Here is a 21,333-nt window from a genome sequence, read left to right on the forward strand (position 1 = left end):
ACCTTAAAACCACTATTGTACCTTTGAGAGTACATTGTTTGTACCTGGATGAACAAAAAATGCATCTGCACAGAACCTTTATTTCTAACAGTATACTCTCTTTATGAAATTGATGCCCACAACACGTTCCAAAACAGCACTGCCGTGTCTGATCCACTCAGACCAGCACAACACACACTAACACACCACCACCATGTCAGTGGTACTGCAGTGCTGAAAATGATCCACCATCCAAATAGTACCTGCTCTGTGAGGGTCCATGGGGGTCCTGACCACTGAAGAACAGGGTAAAAGGGGCTAACAAAGTATGCAGAGAAACAGATGGACTACAGTCTGTAACTGTAGAACTACAAAGTGCACCTATACAGTAAGTGGAGCTGATAAAATGGACAATGAGCGTAGAAACAAGGAGGCGGTCATAATGTTATGATCAGTGTACATCTTAATATAATTTTTTTTATAAGGGGGCTGCGAGACAATAAGCACTGTGAATGGAAATCAGTTGGATGTGTGATTACAGGAATGGTTTCTGTAGTTCATGATATTCCTGAGAGTGCCACCCATCAACATAAAAAAAATAATAATAATCCACTGCGCAGCTCTCATAACTGGAAAAAACTGGGCTGGTTAGCCTACCTTGGATGGTTGATTAGCCAAGCTTCTTAAAATGGCAAGGTTTCCCGGTCAAGTACAATATTGATGGGCAAGGGGAGCAGTGAGCTGAATGGTGCCGAAATTGCTCAATGCGAGCATCAGATACCCACGCTAATACCTTAAGTATGCTAACTCATTTGTGAAGACATTGTCCATCTGCTATCGATTTGCGCCTCTAGACTTGTACTGTAATGCTCAGTTCATTTAATATTGAGATGCAGCTTTATAGTTAACACTTTATTGCACTTGTCTATTTTTTTATGCCTTCTAGGAAACAACTTGTGTCAGTTATCCATTCAATAAGCACTGTTGTTGTAAATTACCAAAAAAAGTTAAAATACAAAAATAAATGTAGACGTTAGCATTTCCCAATTCTGTCCCGAAAACGTATCGTATTTTGACGCTAAAACGTGTGTCATACCATGAAATGTGCACATTATTACACCTCTAGTAGGTATTGTTAGTGCTTGAACACTGACACATCATATGTCTCATTACAAAAAGAGCATAATTAAGCCTATTTAATTAAATACAGAGTAAAAATCACTGTGTTAATAGTGTGATAGCATTTTTTAAACACACTACAAAAAAAATTGTTGTGTATTGTGTGTCAAGTAAATGTCAAGATACTCTATTTTGCTGTTATGTCCACCAATTTATATTTTTGCTTGTTAGACATCAAAAATGAAACAAAAAAAACAAGACAAAAAAGTAAAACAGACAACTCACAACAGTAACTTTGAATCATCAATTTAAAATCATGTTAAAATATTTCCTACTTAAATATCTATGCTAGCAAACATATGATATCAATTAAACATCTAGAATTCACACTTCAGGCAGAATTTCTCCACTTATTTCAACAAATACAACCGTTTCCTTCTCCGCTGCACCTTCACTTCTCCTCACAAAAAGCGAGATGATTACGCAGGTATGTTAACGTGAAAGAATACTAAACTGTGCAGTACTGTGGTTCTCTCAGAACCAAACCGTGCTGCCGGGCAGTCTAAGAAAAGCATGCTGGCATGAGGAGGCATGTAAGGACAGGCTGAGCGCACGGACAGCCCATTTAGTTCCGGAACGGACTGCGGTGAGCCAGCTGACAAAATGTTCCACGGATTCTCCATCTCAGCTGGAGAACGTCTCCCAATCTCGGCTCCACGGTCGGGGGTCTCTCTCCAATCGACACCACGGGACAGACTGTCCCGCATGCTTCTCACAGTCTGCCAGCTCCTCTCCTCCATCCACGGTACTTTTCCCAAGACACGAGTGTTCACCCTCCAGTTCTTTCACAGAAAATCAAAACTGGTGTCACTGACCACCCCACCTCCAGAACTGTCACATTCTTATATGACATCTCTTCCGCACCTTCAGGAACTCATGGAAGTTATAAAGCAGGGAGGCTCTCTTTCTCTCTCTATGAATGGGAACAACACTGGCTCAGTCTAGTGGACTGGATGGGCCCACTGGAGGAATCTCCGGTAAAATTAAGGCTTAGAGATGTGCATCATTTAATCAATTGCAATTGTAATGCATGGCAAGTAGGGGTGTGCGATATGACGATATCAGATCGTGAAGGATTATAATGTGTCCACGATACGCCATCACAGGGAGATCGCTGGATTGTGTTACAATGAACATTATATCCGCTGTAGTTCTATGCACACACAAGCAATGTGGGTTTTTATTTTCCCTCAGTCAAAGCACACTATTTGCTTGCCCCTTTCATGCCCACCCTAGAGACATGTAAATAAACCAATCATAGCATACCATATTATGCCTCGCTTTTCCCTCCCCTTTTTCACAAGCGGGAAGCCATGAATGAAACAACTGCGAAGAGTTAGTCCCCCAACAAAAGTCAACATCAGTAATATGGAACTGGTTTGGATTTGCCCAAACTGACGTGACACAAACCATGGTGATTTGCAAAGTTTGCACAGAGAAGGTTCTCACGTCGGACGGCTACACGACAAACCTTTTCAACCATTTAAAGCCACAACATCCCAAACAGTACGCTGAGAGTCAAGCACTGAGGAGGTCCGCTACACTGCAGCCAGCAGAGGCTAACGCTAACGTTACAGCAAGACCAAAACAAACAATGCTAACACAAGCATTTGAGAGAGGCGCTCCGTATGAGAAGACAAGTAAATGATGGAAAGAGGTAACAGAAGCAATAACATTTTATCTGGCAAATGATACGGTTCCTATCAAAACAGTAGAAAACGAGGGGTTTCAAAGACTCCTCAAAGTAGTTGATCCGCGGAATGAGTTACCCAGCTGCAAATACTTTTTCAACACCGCCATTCCACGGATGTACACTGAATGTCGTGCCAAGATAGGAAACAAAGTTCAAAACGTGATTTTTTTTGCAACAACAAGTGATGCTGGCTGTCATGCAGAGTGCACTTTACCTGATTGGTGGTGTTGTTTACCTTTTAAAACCAATGTTAATTTTTTGACTTGTGCAAAAATTGCACGCACAAATTAAAATCAGTTCAAAAAGGTACTTCGGCCAAAATGGTCTGTTATTCTTTTTTCTTTTAGTACTATATTTTTAAATGGGTAGATTAGTTTGGTTGTACTGTTTAGTAACTGTTGAGCAGACTAAGGGTAACCATGCCGCAGTTTACAGTCAGGCACTCTCATCACCAGATGAGTAGTAGAAAAAGGTGCTAAGTTTAGAAACCAATCCCTTGTAGGATATTCCCGAGCTTTGTTCCCCTCAGTTATTTCAACATGGAAATGAACTGTTCTGGTGCACTCTGGCGAGAATAAAATACAAGGAAAGTGATCCCTGTAAAATGACTCAGTTCTTTCGGTTCAACAACTATGCAAATTTAAGTCACGTCAAAAAGGTTACAAGGTCAATGTGTACTTATTATAATTAGAAGCCATTCTAAACTGGGCTCCATAAGGTGCTTGGACCCCGACGATCGCCATTTGGTACACAATTTGTCAACAGTCCCTTAGCTCTCATAACAGCAGTCCAAAGATATCAACATGTTCTATGTCAAATTCAGACAAAGTGGTAGCTGATCGTATTGGAGGCAAATAATTATCATTTGCACATTTTAACCTTTGCGCACCACCATTTGAAAGCTATTAAAGAAAGAATTCTGAATATACGAAAAAGAAACCAACTTGCCTCTTTCCACGTTTTGTACATTTCTGGTTTTATTCATCAGCATCATCAAGACACTGAACACCAGTAATGTCAGTTAAGGTTATGTCATCCAGCAGTCTGGAAACCTGAACTGTTAGCTTCATTATTTGACAATTTAACATTAGCAAAAGGTAAAGAGCTACCAAGTTAACCTCTAGACTTTCATAGCAGCAAACAAGAATTAAATCACCCACTTTCAAAACAATGTGCTGCTGTAACTTCTAGTGAAATGGAAAAAATTCCTTTAAATAAAGAAAACAATACATCCGTGGATTGGCCAAATAAATGACCATGATCTGCAGCCAAACCTGAAAGGAAGATTTTTCCAAATCAAAGTAAGACAAAAACATAAACACTGTTTTAAGTCTAATCGTAGTTTTTTATTTATACATTTTGTGCAAGGCGTTGCTGGTATATCAGAGAACGTGTGCACTTTGTGTGTGATTTCAAGGACAAAAAAAAAAAACACCATAAAAGGAGAGCACCTTATATGGTTATTCAAGACAGCCATAATTCTTAATTATACCGATCAGACTAATACATGCTTTTGTTGTGTATGTAGTTAGCTTGCATTGTTATCTTGGATTTATTTGTAAGAATGAAATTTTTACTTTTTTAAAGGCCCCATAAAACTCAAAGTCTTCATCAATACATAGACATATCTACACATAATGAATCACCTGATGATGTTCTTCAATGAACATAAGAAAATTCAAGTTAACAAAAGACTAAGAAATTATTTTGGCAATAAAAAAAAATAAATTCACAAAGAACAATAGCCCCGTGCTATTACGTGAAGCTTCAGTACCTCCATAATTTGCAATCATGGCTTCCAACATCCATTGCATAATGCTAACTGCTAGTCTTCGTTCTTAGCGACAATGGAATTTTTGGCTAAAATATTTGAAAAGAAAGCAAAATAAAATCTACAGCCTTTAAATGTAAATACAACTTTTAAAGGAATAAAATTTAACATTATTGCATCATTGCATAGGAAATGCAGAGCACTCTAAACAAGTTTTGTACCCAAAAAAATAACCCAAATGGTGTGCTCCAAAAAAAAATCAATACAGAAAATCCAGATTTACATTATTTTACACAAGTGTCAGTAATGAAAATACTACAGAAAAGTAATAAAATTTGGCATTCATGAAAGGATTTCACTGTATCTACAAGAAAACGTTCATTATTGATGTTTGTGTGTGGTTCTAAAATGGATGCATGATTTAGAAACTAAATTATACTTCATTTCATCCACACGATAATATATTTTATAATGATACTGTGCCTTATAAGAACATTATAATAAATACATTATTTCATACCTACAGGATATCATAACTCTATTCCATACCATACTTGTACTCAGTTTTCATTACAGGTTAAAACTACACCTGAATTACAGAAATAAATTATAATAAGTAATAATAAGTCATTACAATTTCACATCATGTGCATGAATAAGCTAACAGATCCTCTTTTGGCAAACTCAATGGCCTGACGCCATGGCTCAGTTTGAAAGGCATTTAACAGCCACCTGGTTTAGTTAACTGCTGAAACTTAAATCTGGACATTTCTCATGCTAGCAATATTTGGCTGCTTTAGATGTTAATAAGTAGCAGTGCTGCTGCACCAGGACGAGGATGGACAATGCCAGTCTTTGAGACCAATGGCACTATGAGGTTTAGTATTGGAGAACCCAATACTGTGATTGTTTCCCACAAATGTAATATGATGTCTTAACCGATCATGTCATAATACTTTTATTGACAACGAAATGCCTTATTACTTGATTGGAAATGTATTATATTTATAATTTGAGTATTTTTGCTTAAATTTGTTTTCAAAAAGGTCTTTTACCCTGCATCTGTGCTTTACACAAGAATCAACCCAGTCAGTGATGAGGGGACCATCAATAAGACAAAGTCAATTCTTCTACATTATTGAGTTTTATTACATTTTTTACTTGGTTAAGTGCAAAATCGTATTACATTATTGGGAGATTATTACCGTGTTGGGTTCTACAAGTGTTTTCCCAATTCCAACACACCAGAATCAACTCATGAGTCTGCAATGAACCTTTGATAATATTTGATAAACTATTGAAATACCTGAAAACATCTGAATAACCGACATGTTTACCACTTTTATGAAAACATGCACTTTCGTAGGGAAACAATGGAGACTGGCGTGGCTTGCAAGACTAATCCTAACTGATTTGAGGCAACAATTTTTATCGCTCAGTATAGTGCAAATAAATTTGCTTCTTTTCTGGACAGCATGCTTTAAGTTTTGATTCTTTACAAGAATACATGAGAGTGCTTTGGCTACCTTGCTGTCTGGAGTAGTAGAAAACGTATTCAGGTAGATGTTTGTGACAGTTAACATCCCTGGTTAAATCACATGTTCTGACAAATTTCTAAATGAAATTGTCAACACACTTAAATATGGCATTTTTCTATTTCCATTTGTTCGCGAGTTTAACATATTGAGAAAAAAATCAAAACAAAACAGAAAATGTGCCATAAAGTTTGCACAGACCACATTTTAAGGTTTATTGTTTCCCCAGTATGTTAAATTCAGCAAATAAACAGTAATTGTGCATTAAAAAGTGCAGAAGGGGCACCAAAAAATATTTGTATATGACTTTTTAAATTGGTTTTGAGTGTCTTAAAAATTTTGATTGCTTGATCAATGACAGAGCTAAACAAACAAGTTGTTTTCATTTTTAAGACGTTTAAAAAGAGGGGATGCACTGAAATGCTCTGAAAACTGTTACAAATGGCACCATTTTGAAAACATTGAAAACTGCAGCAAAAAATTGCAAAAAACAACAAAAAAAAGCAAAACAACGAAATCTTGAACACCATCACAATGCAGCAAAATCGAACACTTAATAAATCATTTGAATGTTTATGAGAAGAAAAAATGTCCCAGTTTTGTTTTCCTTCACTCTCCTAATCTGGTCAGCACAGATGCGTTCAAACAATTTGAGCGGCAGCAAATCAACAGTGAAAATGTCGGCTATGTGTAACTATTTCACTGTTTTTTGTGAGAGAAATCAGAAAAGAAATTCACGATCTCTGTTCATCCTAAGAATAAGGAGAGTGTACGATGCTCAGGAACCTCTCCAAATTCAGGTTTGATTCCTCTGGAAAACACGACAAGCCCGCTCAATATTTATATCAGTATAAGTTAAACACTACACTTTAATCGCTTATTAACGCTAGTTGTTTTCCAATGATAAACAAAGCATTAGCTAGCTTTGTGGTCAGCGTTATAAGCTGCTGTAAGCGATGTTGCCAGAGTCGTTTTGGAAGTGACGAGCTATGGAGAAAGGATAGGACCACTGTTTGTTTATTCATGAGAATTCACACTGTTTTACTTGTTATTGTTTCAAATTTAAATAAATCTACAACCAAGTTTGTCAAGAGCTTAGCTTACACCACTCAACAACTGTAATGTTAAACACAGGTTAATGTTGCTGTATGTCTGACTGGTTTTCACTTTACTGTAGCTCGTACTGGATGATAACATCGACACGCCGATTTATTGGTCAGACTCTAATACGTATCATGTATCATGAAAATTTCTTTCAGTAACGAGAAATATTAATTTTTTCATATCACCAACCCCTAAAGCTGCAGAGTTGCAGTCCTAGGCATGAGCTGATTAAGCCCTTAAGGTTGAATGATGTGTGTTAGAGCAGAGGAAACACTAAACTGTACAGTGTTTTGTGTTAATTTTTCCATACTGGAATGGCCCATCCCTGTCCCAGGAGGTAGTGGTTCAGCAACTCACTGCTGCACAGCAAACGGTTTGTCCTGTAGCTCTAGTCTAGCTCTTTGCTGGTTGAATCTAACTGTATGATGTGAAATTTGCTTTAGCTGCTGCTGAGTTATATTTAATTTCATCCATACAATACAGGCTTGGGATCTTTTCCCATTTAGTTAGATTACTTGTGCTCAAATTCACACTTTTTTCTAAACTCAAGAGAAGGGGATTTACATTCCTACAGAATTCTTAGCTTATGCCTTAGGTTATCCAGTTGCTCAAGCAAAAAGCTCAGTTTTTATACAGTGCTGCTTGAACGTTTGTGAAGCCTGAAGGGATGGTTATTATTTTCCCCAAAAACTCTCAAATGATATTAACAGATGGCATGACATTCTGTTCAAGAATCTCCTGTTTAACCTCAGAATTCATGTTTTGTTAACGATGCATGAAAAACAGGACCCAAATCTTAACACTCCCACCACCATGCTTTGCTGTTAGGACAAGGTTCTTTTGTTGGTAGGGAGTGTTAAGTGATTCTGATTGTGACCAAAAAGGTCAATTTTAGACTCCGTCCAGAGAATGACTTACAGGTTCCTCCAGGTGGTAACTGGGAAGATTAACGCGGCCAGTGTCTTTTTGACCGCAGAGGCTTTCTTACTTGCAACCCTTCCATAAATGCCATTTTGATTGTGTTCTTCTCATCCCTGAAGCATGCACAGTTACCTGAGATGCAGCAAGGGAGGTCTGCAAATCTCTGGATGTTATGTTGGCTTTAAACTGATTTGTTCTTTTTCTTGTAGATCTTAAGGATATTTTGGAACGGTTTCCATTCCTAGGCTGGAACGCTGTCATGATAAACGCTCTCCATTTGTAAATTATTTGCCTCACAGTGAATTGATGGAGCTGAAATCTTTTTGGAGATGCCCCAGATGAACTGTCTCATGTCCTGTTTTTGAGCTAGATGTCCCGCTTGGCATGGTGTGTTTTGCATCCACCTGCACGGCTCACACCAAACTGACCAGGTTTCTCCTCACTATATGTCACAGTCCCGCCCAAACTGTTTCCTAAGATCTCGTCTTTGATTGGTCTTTGATAGGTTCCCAATCTTTTCCACATGATCTGCACGATTTTGATTAAACCAACACACAGATTTGGTCAGACTGTTCACTGAAATTGAAAACTGAAAAAGATTTCACAGCAGAACTTAAAAAACCTATAATTATACAAGAGATTCCTTGCAGAAACTTTCAAGCAGCACTGTATGTGAAGCAGCTCATAGAACTGGCACATTTACTCACTCGCATTTAGCAGGCTGAAAATTCTCCACAAGGGGGCACCAGTAACAATCAAATAATGTAGCAGTGCTTTGCATTAATGACACTGTGCTTCTACATGCACCCCAGAACATTCAATGAACACCTGTCACAAACATTCACTCACCTCACTGCTCCTCCTGCTACACTTAAGCTGTTTACTGTTCTCACAAGACACTCATTCATTGTCCCACTGGTCTACAGGTAAAGCTGTTCACTGCAGCCAATCTTCAAGCTTTTCCTTTAGCATTCTAACACACACACACACCCACACACCCACAACCACACACCTAACTGGTCCTGCCTGACTCCTGCGCTGCAGCTGAAGCTGCTCATTGAGGCTGTTCTTTCAGCTGTTCCTTCAGAGCTCCTGTCTCTGTGGCTCTCCACACATGCAGCGCACTGCTGGAGGTGAGGAAGAGAAACAGGAGGAAGGCTATGGGAAAGCCCACCGTGTCCACCATGCCACCAGCCAGGGCGCTGAAGCTCAGCTTCCCCAGCACCTCCAGGGTGGCCAAGAAACTGTAGTGAGTGGCCTGAAATTGGAAAAAAATGAATTGATTAAGCCAATGTTTTCTGAAGGCAAGAACACTCAACAAACACCAGCATGCTAAAGATCTCTACACACTGACCACAATTTATTCATGCAATTTATTTCAGATATTAGAAAAAAAACGTGTACAACTGATGATATCTTGCAGACCAGACCCCTGTTCTAGAGTCTCCCAATGATCATACACAAGGTATGGTGCACCATATTAAAAAAAATAAGAAGAATTTTATTTAAAATTGCTTTCCACTCCAAACTCAGATTATAAAACTGCAAAAGTAATACTAACCAGAAAAGGAAAGGTCGTGATTGAACTTTAAGTTGGCTTGAAAAAAACAGCTAATAAAATTAAAATGTTAAAATTTTAAAAGACTGTTGATGGTTGCTAAAGTGTTTAGATGTTGCTGTGCGGTTGCTATGCTATCCAAGGTGGTTGGTAATGTGTTGTTGGGTACTACCTTAAACGGCTACTTTATATCCTGCAAAGTTTCGTGGTTCTAGCTCGAAAACTGCGAGAAAAGAATCATTTTATTTTTTGAGCATAGAATGATAATAAGAAGATGACTACAGAGAACAGTATGTTGGCTCTTAATTAAATAATGTGTTGTCAGATGTATGTTTAAAGTTTGGAGTCAGAGAATACAATGACATAAATGACTTCAAATTTCAAAGATTGAATGATGTATTCATTTTGAAATTTTCACTTTAACTTATTCTTATAAGGTCAAGTTGAGGAGGTCATTTTGTTCATTTAAGTATACAGTAGAATGCCAAGTCGATTTTTGGGTGGGAAAAGGCATTTGCAGTATTAGTTACTCCACAGTAGGCTCAGCTATTAGCATTACAATGGCTCTTGTTCCTCCAGGACTTGAAACTGATCTCCATTTTTTTTTTCATACTAGGCTTGTCAACATTCTATCTTAATATTTAACATTTGAGTGGTAAAGGTAATGCGGAGCAAATAGCGCGGCAATGTTCATGAACTTACAGCACAATCCAAAACCTCTTTTTTAAGCATACAAAGATGCAACAAAAGAGGGAAAACTTTCACAAAAAGCTCCCTGAACATTCTGCCGCCCATATAAAGCAATGTACACACGGTAAGCATGATGTTCTCACGTAAAGGCCTCCATACAACCACCTGCGCAAGGGCTTGATGGCTGAAACACTAACCAGCACTCTTCCATTTAACGGCACTGCTGAAGCCGAAAGAGCAATGGCTTCTCTCGCTCACACAGCCCCACCACTGGAGTTAAGTGGAGTACTTTTATTCCTGCAGACTTGTTTAAGGTGTTCCGTTTCTCTCTCCGGGGCTTTTCACAAGCACTCACAGTATTGGCTTTCCGTCACCCAATACTACCTTAAGAACACAAACGAACAGACGGCTGAACAAACACACATGCATACACACCACACACACCCATACCCAATGAGGTACAGTATGAACAGTATGTCACTAGGGCACTGCTAGGTACCCATAATCTACATTTTTACTGTATGAGGTTACAGTTTTGTGAGGTATGATGTATTCATATTGGGTCTTGATTTGAGATTAATTGGCCTCCTGTAATAACGTGGTTTACGCTAACCGTGAACAATCACATGCAGGCAGCACTGGCCCAGTTCATTCACGACAAAAGAGTTAAGAGAACTAAAAATAAACTGAAAATATAAATACCCTGCACCTGTAGTTATATTCTAATAATATGGATCATTCTATCTAACTCTTGTTCAGAGTTCAAAAAACATTTTAGAATTTTAAATGACTTGGACTTGACACTAAAATCATTTTGCTTTGAGTGACCCTATACTTTATATTCTTTAATTAAAATACACTGATCTTCAAAAAATTAGTAGCACCCAGAAGGAAGTGTCGGATTGCAATGCTATTCGGAAGGAAGATAAATGTTACCAGGAACGATAAATGATTAAAAATTTAGACAGATATAGGCAATATTTTTTGAGCTACATATACAGAAGTAGTGTCTCTAAGTACGGCTTTGGGCCGCCATGTTTGCTAACGGAGTTGTAGAGGTTCCTAATGGTGTCGATAATCCATCCCATGCATCTTAAATATTCTCACGCTGTTCCTGCAGATTTTGTGGTAGGGTTAGAGTGTTGACAGCGCGTCCAACAGCATCCCACACATTTTCAATCGGGGATAGGTCTGGCGATGCGGCTGCCCATGGCTTGAGACGGCAGCAGTATGCGGACGAGCATTGTCCTGTTGGAATAGCTCACCGGAGTGTGCGTTCAGAAAAGGTAGAGCCACTGGTTGCAGGACCTCATTAACGTAATATTGGGCTGTCAAAGTGCTTGTAATAAAGACCAAAGGTGATCTGGCATTGTACGAAATTGCACCCCACACCATGACACCAGGCCTTCGGGATGTGCGACGCATGACAACAAACCACTCAACACACGGACTCGTTGGTCGTCTCTACCAAGACAAAAGAGGGACTCGTCACTGAAGATGACCCACTGCCGTTCTGAGTCACTCCATGACAATCTGGCACGACACCACTGCAGTCTTTGGCGATGGTGTTAAGGGCAGTCATCGTAATGGTCTGCATGCATGTAGTCCGGCGTCGTGCAGCCGTCTGCCAATGGTGCTGGCACTAGTAGGATGACTCATGGAGGGCATCACTGCTCACTGAATGTCCACAATCGTGGTTGTTGGGTCACTTTGCGTATGTCAGACAATCCCTCGGTTCTCCCTCTCCATGGTTCATGTAGGTCTCCCAGATCCTTCATGTCGCTGGTGCATGCCTTCTTCTATCCACTGCCGCCAGCAGCATGCTATGGGTAATATCTGCATGACCGGTATGACGTGCAATACGTCAACAAGACCATCTCACCTCCCATAGCCCTACAGTGCGACCCCTCTCGAACTCTTCCTCTCTTCTTCTCTCGTGTTTCATTAGTGACAGTTGTTTATGTTCCACACTGGTCTTCAGACCTTGGGACACATGTACTTCAAAACAGTGGGATCTAACTGCTCACCATGTGGTCTTGAGGGACAGGGATGCAGTCTCACTTCCTGCTCTAAAATGATGCAGGGGTGTGGCTAAAATAAGACCCCGCCTATGGACTAACACTGTGTTTCATGAAAATGAGGGACAGCATTTTTTGAATAAAGTTTTTTTTTTTGATTATTTAAAAAATAAACTCATGGTAGAAGTAATCTTTCAACTTTATTTTAAAAGAAATCAAAAAAGATCATTTTTAAAACATGAATGAAATATAAAATGAAATAAAACATGAAAAATTAAATTTAGGGGTTAGGGTTTGGAACAGCCATGTCCCGATAGAAAGTACCCTATAAATGATGATTTTGCATGTATCTATTGTATTACTATCACACTGGGTTTAAATATGTTGTAACATAATTCTTGTAAATATCTAAGACCTGAATACTTTTATTTAGTACTCTTTTTGGTCTCATTTTATTTTGATAGTCCCCTACAGATTATCTATAGATGTTCAAATTGTTAACAAACAACCTGTTGAAACTCAGTGGTGCGATTAGGGTTAGAATTTGGACCAAGATCAGGGCAAGGACCAGGGTGAGGTTTGGGTTTTGGGTTGAGGTTAAGGTTAGGATTAGAGGCAGGTTTAGAGTTAAAGAAAATAATGGTCAATTTAGTAGATAGTTAGTTGAATATAATGTGAAAGTAAATTAAGTATCTACTAAGCATATAAAGTGGACTATCCAAATAAAGTGTTACCCTCCTTTTTTATTGGAGAGAATGACCTGTTCTAAGAGGTGAAGAAAGCCACACTCTAAATTTTAAACTTCCACTAATGAATTATCTATACATTTCAAAATTATTATTAAAATTCAAACCTGTTAGGGTGGGTTTGTTTTTTTTTTTCTCATAGTTAAAACAACAATGTGTATTACTTGACAACTTTTAGAAGTATTACTATGGTCTTTTATCTCAATGCTACAATACTTTATGCTACAACACTTTTCTAGCACTAGTGCAGCTCTAAATGCTCTAAATTAAAAAAATTCTGCATAACTCAATGACTCGGATGTAAACAAAGTCATTTAGAATGGGTTAATGTGAAATTGTTAACTGTAGAGAAAATTACTCTAATTTCTGGACAGTGATTGTGATAGGAACCAAAGGTTATGATGTCTGCAATGCAAATATAGCCTTTTTATTAGCTATCCAAAATGACCAGTGAGTTTTTATATATGTAATGTTAACAATGATAAAATTGTCTGCAAAAATAAGTTTTCTTTGAAGACTATTTTCCTTTACTTTAACACACTGCAAGTACCTCCCCACAATGAATGGATTAAAAATATATATGTTTAAGAAAAAACGTCCTCGAATCTATCATAAAACAATGTCTCAGACATTGTGCAATGTTGTTTACCATTTTGTGTAATAACTTTCGGTTGGGGAGATTTTAGAGGCATTAAACTTTTCAGATGTCTGGTTCCCATCATCACCACTGTAAACAATTCTGACTCTGTAAGTTTCTCTAGAACAGAGTATTTCATGTTAAACCACTCTGAATGACTTTGTTTACATCGCATTTTTTAGATATCTGGATATGTTTGATACAATTTAAGTCAGATGCTGATACAGAGTCTGATGCAGACGTCATTGCAAGTGGACAAATGTCAGTAGAGAGCATAAAGGATCATCTCCAGTCGTGTGGTCCTTCTGGTCTTTAAAGTATTTCCTCCCCTAACATGATCCAGCTCATGAACATCACATTAGCTGATGAGTTGGATCAGGTCTGCAAAAAATCCTTGAAGCTGTGAAGGGCGATGGGTTTGGTAAAAATTAGAAAAATCTTAGTGTTTATAAATAGCTTAGACATACGATTTCATGTCGAAATGCAACAAGTGACACTGCTTTACGACTCAACGTTCTGAATGCAGAATTTCAAAGCCAGTAAACAGCAACAGCCCAGTGATGCAATATGGCATAGTTTTGTACTAACAAGCTTGTGTAACAACAGATTTCTTTTTTGATATTGGGCTAGAAAGGTTAAAAATGTACTACCAAAACAGTTTATTATTATTATCATCATCATCATCATCAATTCAAGTGCTTTTTGAGATGACTGATGGGCATTGATGATGCATCTGAAATGAAGGTAGCTTTATCTCTCTTGATGTGTTGATATAAAAGGCAGGAGAAGGCCCCCGAGCTGACAGTGCGGAGCCGGTGAGTGACACTTGAATGGGCGTCCCTCGCCCTCTGAAGTTTTCCTGGTTATGACAGGCAGGTGAGAGAGGGAGCGGGACGAGGGCTGACAGCGCCGCGTCTGGATTCAAACGTGCCGAGTCCCAAAATCTCTCGCGCGCCGAGCTAACGTGGGGTAATGCCCGCTGTAAACTCACTCGTCATCGCTATCAGACAGGTCGGGGTATTTGTTTCTCTCCGAGTCTGCGTTTAATATGGAACAGGGTGACAAACAGCTATTTTGGCTTCTCGCTCTGTGAGGTCGCAATGCTCATCTGAGACCAGGCAAGGGAGGGGGGGGAAGGGAGGGGCTTCTCTCATCCTGTCACAATGTCTTAAACTGATCTAGGAGCAGAAAAGGAGGTGCTTTATGGTGCCTTAGTGAGTGTGGAAGATTAGAAAACTGGTCCAGGATTAGGAAGATAGGCGGTGTATGATACTCTACATAGGCAAAAGTATGTATATGAGATTCTTAGACATCCCATTCCAAAACCAGGGGTGTTGATGTGGAGTTGGCCCTCTTTCCAGCTGTAACAGTGGCATCCTGGCATCCACCAAACCCAGATCCATCCATCTACCAGATAGTGAAGCGTGATTCATCACTCCAGAGAACATTTCCACTGCTCCAGAGTCCAGTGGTGCCGTGCTTTACACCCCTCCAGCCGACACTTGGCATTGCACGTAGTGATCTAAGGCTTGTGTTCAGCTGCTCGGCCATGAAGACCCATTTCGTAAAGCTCTCACCACACAGTCCTTGTGCTGATGTTGCTTTCAGAAGCAGCCTGGAACTCACATCAGTGAGTGATGCAGCAGAGGATAGGCAGTGTTTGAGCACTATGTGCTTGAGCACTTGGTGGCCCCGATGCTTTCATTTCACAATAATAGAACTTACTGTTGGCTGGGGCAGATCTAGCAGGGCAGAAACTTCACGAACTGACTTGTGGCAGAGGTGGCATTCTGTGGCAGTGCCACGTTTAAAGTCAGTGAGCTCTTCAGTATGTGTCATTTTACTGCCAAATGTTTGTTTATGGAGATTGCATGGCTATGTGCATGATTTTGTGCACCTGTTATTTAATGCAATGGGTGTGGCTAAAAACACCTGAACTCAGTATATTACTGATCTAGGATCAGGGAAAGAGGTGCTGTATGGTATCTTGTTGACAGTAGAAAGTAATAAAACTGGTCTAGGACCAGGGAAAGAGGTGGTGTATGGTATCTTGTTGGCAGTAGAAGGTAATACAACTGGTCTTGGAAGGAAGGAAAGGAAGGAAATAAGAAGATCTGAAAAGGTCTAGGCTGACCACCTCAGCTGACAGCTAAGGACTAATGGGCTTCTCCAGGTTAAAACACTTACTGAAGGATTCACTGTGAAACTGCAACACACAAAGTAAAGACTGTTTTTTCAATGTCTAACAAGCTTCACCTGTCCACGAGTCTTTTTGCAGGCCTCCTAGTGGCCATGTCGCCAGTGGAATGGACTCAATTTATATTGATAATTTGATACATATAGTCAAATAAAATGATTTAATTCAAAATGTTATTAATTTCATTAAAATATTTTTATTTAATTGAACTGATTTAATTGAAAATACACTAACTTAGCATTATTGTAACGATGAATAAAAAAGGCTATTTAGAAGTAAACATAAGATATTAAGTTTTACTATTTTTTCACAGTATTCTTTATTTAATGTCAGCATGTTTCCCTGAGAACCTCCAGAGCTCTTTTGTGTCCATGTTTATTCATTTATTCAACTATTTAAAATATTTTTAGTTTATCATCGTGACCAATTTCCAATTCAGAGAACTCAATCGGCCAAAACAGTGCTGACAAAATCGACTACAGCCAACATTTCAGGACACATCACCAAAAAATATGGTCACTGGTCAGCCACAAAGAGCCTGTTGGCTTGGTGTGCCAAGGCCTTTAAACCTCAGGTGCTGTACCTGGATGCTCTCCTCAGCCCTCTGTGTGCAATTCATCATGGCGGTGAAGGTCAGTGTAGTGATGAGGCCTGCTATGAAATGCTGCACGCTCAGACTCAACACCGACACCCCTGAGAAAGAGGAGATACACACACAGAGTGAGGCTCAACACTGCCATATCTAAAAAGAGACTGTACACAATTATTACATAATCACAGATATTTCAGTTGACTCCAATTATTTTTGCCAGTCGTCAGCTTTCACATTTGTATCATGCAAAAAGTCATGCAACAAATAGACTCTAAACAGGGTGTGTCTTCATCCACTGGGTGGAGGCAAATGCAAATGTAAACAAAAGGTTTATTTGAGACATGTCATAGGTCTTACACAAACAACAAAGGTTCCAGGTTCTGACTGGGTGCTATAAATAATGTTTGTTTATTTGAGCTTGAGCTGTGCCTGTCATCAGTTGGGAGCTGCTAAGTATCAAAATCTAGAAAGCAAGACAGCTAATCAGCCAATTGGGCCAATTTAGGCTTGTATTTTAATAGTTCAATACAATAAACAAAAAAAGACTACTTATGGTTGCGCATTGCATCACATCATCAGATTTATCTTGTTCTTCTTCTTTGCCTGCCAGCCACCAAACTATATGTCCTCACTCAGGGCAAATCCCCAAGCTGTAATCCACAGCCATAGTGACCCACACTCCTCTATGTGTCATTTTTTCATCCCTCCTTCCTCTCATTAACTCCTATTCATTTTCAACAACACGTAGCTACCACTTAACAACTCCCTATGAACGACTTAAGAAACATTTTATACACCATGGCAACTGCCTAGCAACAATTTAGCAGCTGCACAGGATACCATAGAAACTCCCAAGCGACATCTTCGCAACCACCTGGGATACCATAGCAACCCCCAGCAACACCTTAGAAACTGGCTGGGATACCATAACTACCACCTACCAGTCCCCTAGCAACTACCTCGGACACCATGGCAACCACCTAGCAAACCAGCAGAAAGTGGGAACCATATAAACTGCGCAGCCATTCTGCGTTTCCAATCATTCACATTTCTAATTGTGAATCTCATTTATTTCTACAGCAATTAACATTAATCGTCAGCTAGAAATTTCAAGATCATGACAGATGTACTGTATACAAACACAAAAACACTTCTCTGCATTCTTTGGAGAAAATGGACAAAAAACCAACGAGAAAGAAAGTTGGAAAGAAAGCCAACTAGAGCCAACAGTTCGGGACACACTACCTCACGTACTGATGTAGCAAAATGTTCCTACATGTTTACCCAAGTTCCAATATTACCCTCAATATCGAATAAGAAATGTTTTAGCTATGTGACATCAATCTTCAGTATTTATTGTGTCCACACTTTCTTTTCATTCTTGCTTTCAGCTTTTCAAAGAAATCTGCAGGGATATTTTCTCCACACCTCCAAAGTTCAGTCTTAGAAGTTGGTGGCACTTTTACAATACAGGTAATCCCAAACCCATTCAATGATATTGTGGTCTGGCCTTTAGGGTGACCAGACCATTATTCTGAGAACATCAGCAGCTTCTTTGTTCTATAAGTACATCCTGATCCTCTCAGCAGCATGCTTGGGTAGAATTTCTTCTCAAACAAACGTTTCCCAGAAGATATTGCATAAGGTATTAAAATTTGTATCAAAATTAGACCACCAACTCCAGGTGTTGTTAGGCATCCCCAAACTTGCATTGATCCTCCATGCTTGACTGAGGGTTGCAGTAATGGTTCGAACATTCTTCATTGCTTTGGCAACATACATACTTTCGGTTACTTCCAGAGATCTCAAACTTAGACTCATCAGTCCAAAAAACTTTACTCCATCTCAGGTGTTCTAGCGCAAATGTTCTTCGAAATGTTTCTTAGTAACAGCTTAAGAGCTTCAAATCAGACCCACAGCGCTGAGTTGTCTTCTCACAACTCGAGGATGGACAGAAATGCCTGTGGATGTTTTCAGATCTGCAGCAAGAGTAAAGCTTGATTTTGTCAAAGCCTTAAGTACTTTATCTGATGGTGACAGTTTTGGTTGTCAAGAGTTCCATGTTCTCTACATCTTTAACTCTGTTATCATCATCATCACTGCTGGTTTTGAATACAGGCAGCATGTGCATGTTTATGGCAGGCGTGTACAACCAGGAAGACGTCCTGTTTTCTTTTACAGCATCTGAACGGCCAGCTACATGTGCACTGTTTATTGGTGGAAGTGATGGCTAAAGGATGCACTGTGGGAAGAAGACAAGCTGGTACACTTACTTGACACATGCCACCTACCTAAACGTCATTGTGGACCAGGTTTGAGGAAGATGACAAAGAGTTCCAAGTGTTGTCCTGGCCTCCAAATTCCCCTGATCTCAATCTAATCGCATCTTACAGGATTTAAGGGATCTGCTGCTAAAGTTTTGGTGACAGATACCACAGGGCAACTTCAGAGGTCGTGTTAAGTTCAATGTTTTCAGATCTGAAGCAAAAGTAGAGCTTGATTTTCTTCTATGTAAAAGCCTGAAGTATTCTATCTGATGGTGACAGTTTTGGTTGTCAGGAGTTCCATGTTCTCTACATCTTTAACTGTGTTATCATCATCATCACTTCTGGTTTTGAACAAAGGCAGCAAGTGAGAGCATGTTTATGGCAGGCTATGATGTGGCCACACAACTGGCAATGTTGGGGGCACCTCTGGACCCCACTCTGCTCGAGTGTGCCTAACAAGACTTCTACATTACTTACCCAGGAACCACAGGCACACAGATCAGACGCTCATACAATATTGAGAAACGTTTTCAGCAGGATTTTTTGGGTAAGGGTGCAGATGGGGTGCAGAGTATAGCTTTGTTCAGTTTCAGGGGAGAGGAAGAGAGAGTGAGAGTGAGAGAGAAAAAATTCATCAAACACACTTGCTGACAAAAAAAAACACCCTGACTAAAAAGCCACGACTTCAGGGGAAGCGGGGGAAAAAAGAGGAAGTAAAAAAACACAAAAGTGAGGCAGCTAAAACCCCAAGCTTTTCTCCACATTTTCTCTTTTTATTTTCATTAAATAAACATCCGAAAAAGCCGTGGCAGAAGAGAAGAGAGTGTCGGGAGTCGAGAGCGGGGGTTATTCATTTATCAAACAGAACACCGGGAATACTCAACATACACTGTTCGCTTCCAGAGAGGAGTGACAGAAATCTCCATTACCAAGCAGAGCTGGGAGATAGACAGAAAGGAAGAATGCTTGACATAACTTTGGTATGATCTCCTTCGTAAGACTTCAGCAGAAACACTGCCTGTTTTACTATGCCAAGCATGCAATAAGAACATAAAACCTGGGGGGTGAAATGCATTCATAATCAAAATTGAATTTTAAAGGTAAAATTCAGTGTAAAGCAAAGAAGTAAGGCTAGGTCAGGCTCATACGACATGGATCAACTGTGAATGATGCAAAAAATGTGCATTCAAATAATGTGTGTCTATACATCGATCAGGCATAACATTATGACCACCTCCTTGTTTCTACGCTCATTGTCCATTTTATGAGCTCCACTTACTATATAGGTGTAGTTCTGCACTCACACCAGCGCAACACACACTAACTTTGCAGTAACATTTTTTTTTTTTTGAAAAGCTTATGTTTTGTCCAATTTCCATCCTTATGCCCCTTATTTGCTTGCTCCTCTATGGGAATCACGTTAGCACCAAACTAACTGAGATCTACAAATCACTTCTCCACGCTGGATGTAAGACTACTTACAGTTGCTCTACATGAACAACAACATTCAACGTGTTTTCATGAATTCTTTGGTTGATATTTTAACTTCATTTGATTTTATGCACCGATATTGATTGGCTGTAAATTCCCAACTAACAATACCGTTAATGTTAAAGGGGAAAAAATATGATTAAATTAAATTTGGACATGTTTTCTACCTGTGAGCAGCTGAACATATAGTGTATGGAACTTTTTTGGCATTAAACTAACACGTAAATCGAGTAGCCACTTCCATCTGTGTTTTATACCAAGATTTCTTTTCCCATAGGAATCAGTCATAAATATTGCAATGTCCTGTAGTAAACTGACGACCTCCAACCTCCTTACATAAAGGTAATCTTGTCCGAATGGTACTAAAGACTCACAAGTGGAACCCGTTGTCTTCTTGGCGACACCAGATTGAACCGGGATACAAGTAGTACACATTTATAAGGACGAAGCAGAAGCATGAGATCATACTAAAGAAGATCTAGAGGATCTACAATAAATACAGTAAATGTATAAATACAAGCTCAGTAATGAATGTAGGGCAGGATTACAACTTCAAGAAAGAGGGTTAAAAGTTCATGCAGAGGTTGGCAGTCATAAAGCTCATTAGAAATTATGGCAGAAAACTGTGGGGAATATGATGATTGACTTTATCATGCACTGCCGATGATCTTGACACACTTGTCAAGGTCAGCTGGTGTCACTAAGTTCTTTCTGTGTGTGTGTGTGTGTGTCTCACCTTTCATAAGCGGGGAGGGCTCCAGCACTGTGAGCAGGGAACACTGAAAAACCATGCTGATGGTCCTGATCACGAACACACGCCTCATCAATAAGCCAATACTGAAACAAACAAACAAAAGCAAAAAAAACTGTTCACTCCACATGATTTCGCTGCACTTCTAATAAATATCGCTGTGAAATATATTGTTTGTTAACTGTTATTGTCCTATGTGATGTG

At 39.4% G+C, this 21,333-nt stretch overlaps 1 protein-coding gene across 1 annotated transcript in view; it reads right to left on the reverse strand.

The window, feature by feature from the left end:
* Window positions 1–4,175: 4,175 nt before the first annotated feature.
* The window catches only part of mfsd3 (major facilitator superfamily domain containing 3), a 50,359-nt gene continuing 33,201 nt past the window's right edge, over window positions 4,176–21,333 (reverse strand). Inside the window, 3 exon segments of the mRNA XM_036598904.1 lie at window positions 4,176–9,440; window positions 16,612–16,721; window positions 21,115–21,215. Coding sequence (XP_036454797.1) covers window positions 9,237–9,440; window positions 16,612–16,721; window positions 21,115–21,215 — 415 coding nt within the window. The 3' untranslated portion in view covers window positions 4,176–9,236.

The sequence above is a fragment of the Colossoma macropomum genome, unplaced genomic scaffold (assembly GCF_904425465.1).
Source record: "Colossoma macropomum unplaced genomic scaffold, Colossoma_macropomum, whole genome shotgun sequence".
NCBI classification, from domain to species: Eukaryota; Metazoa; Chordata; class Actinopteri; order Characiformes; family Serrasalmidae; genus Colossoma; species Colossoma macropomum.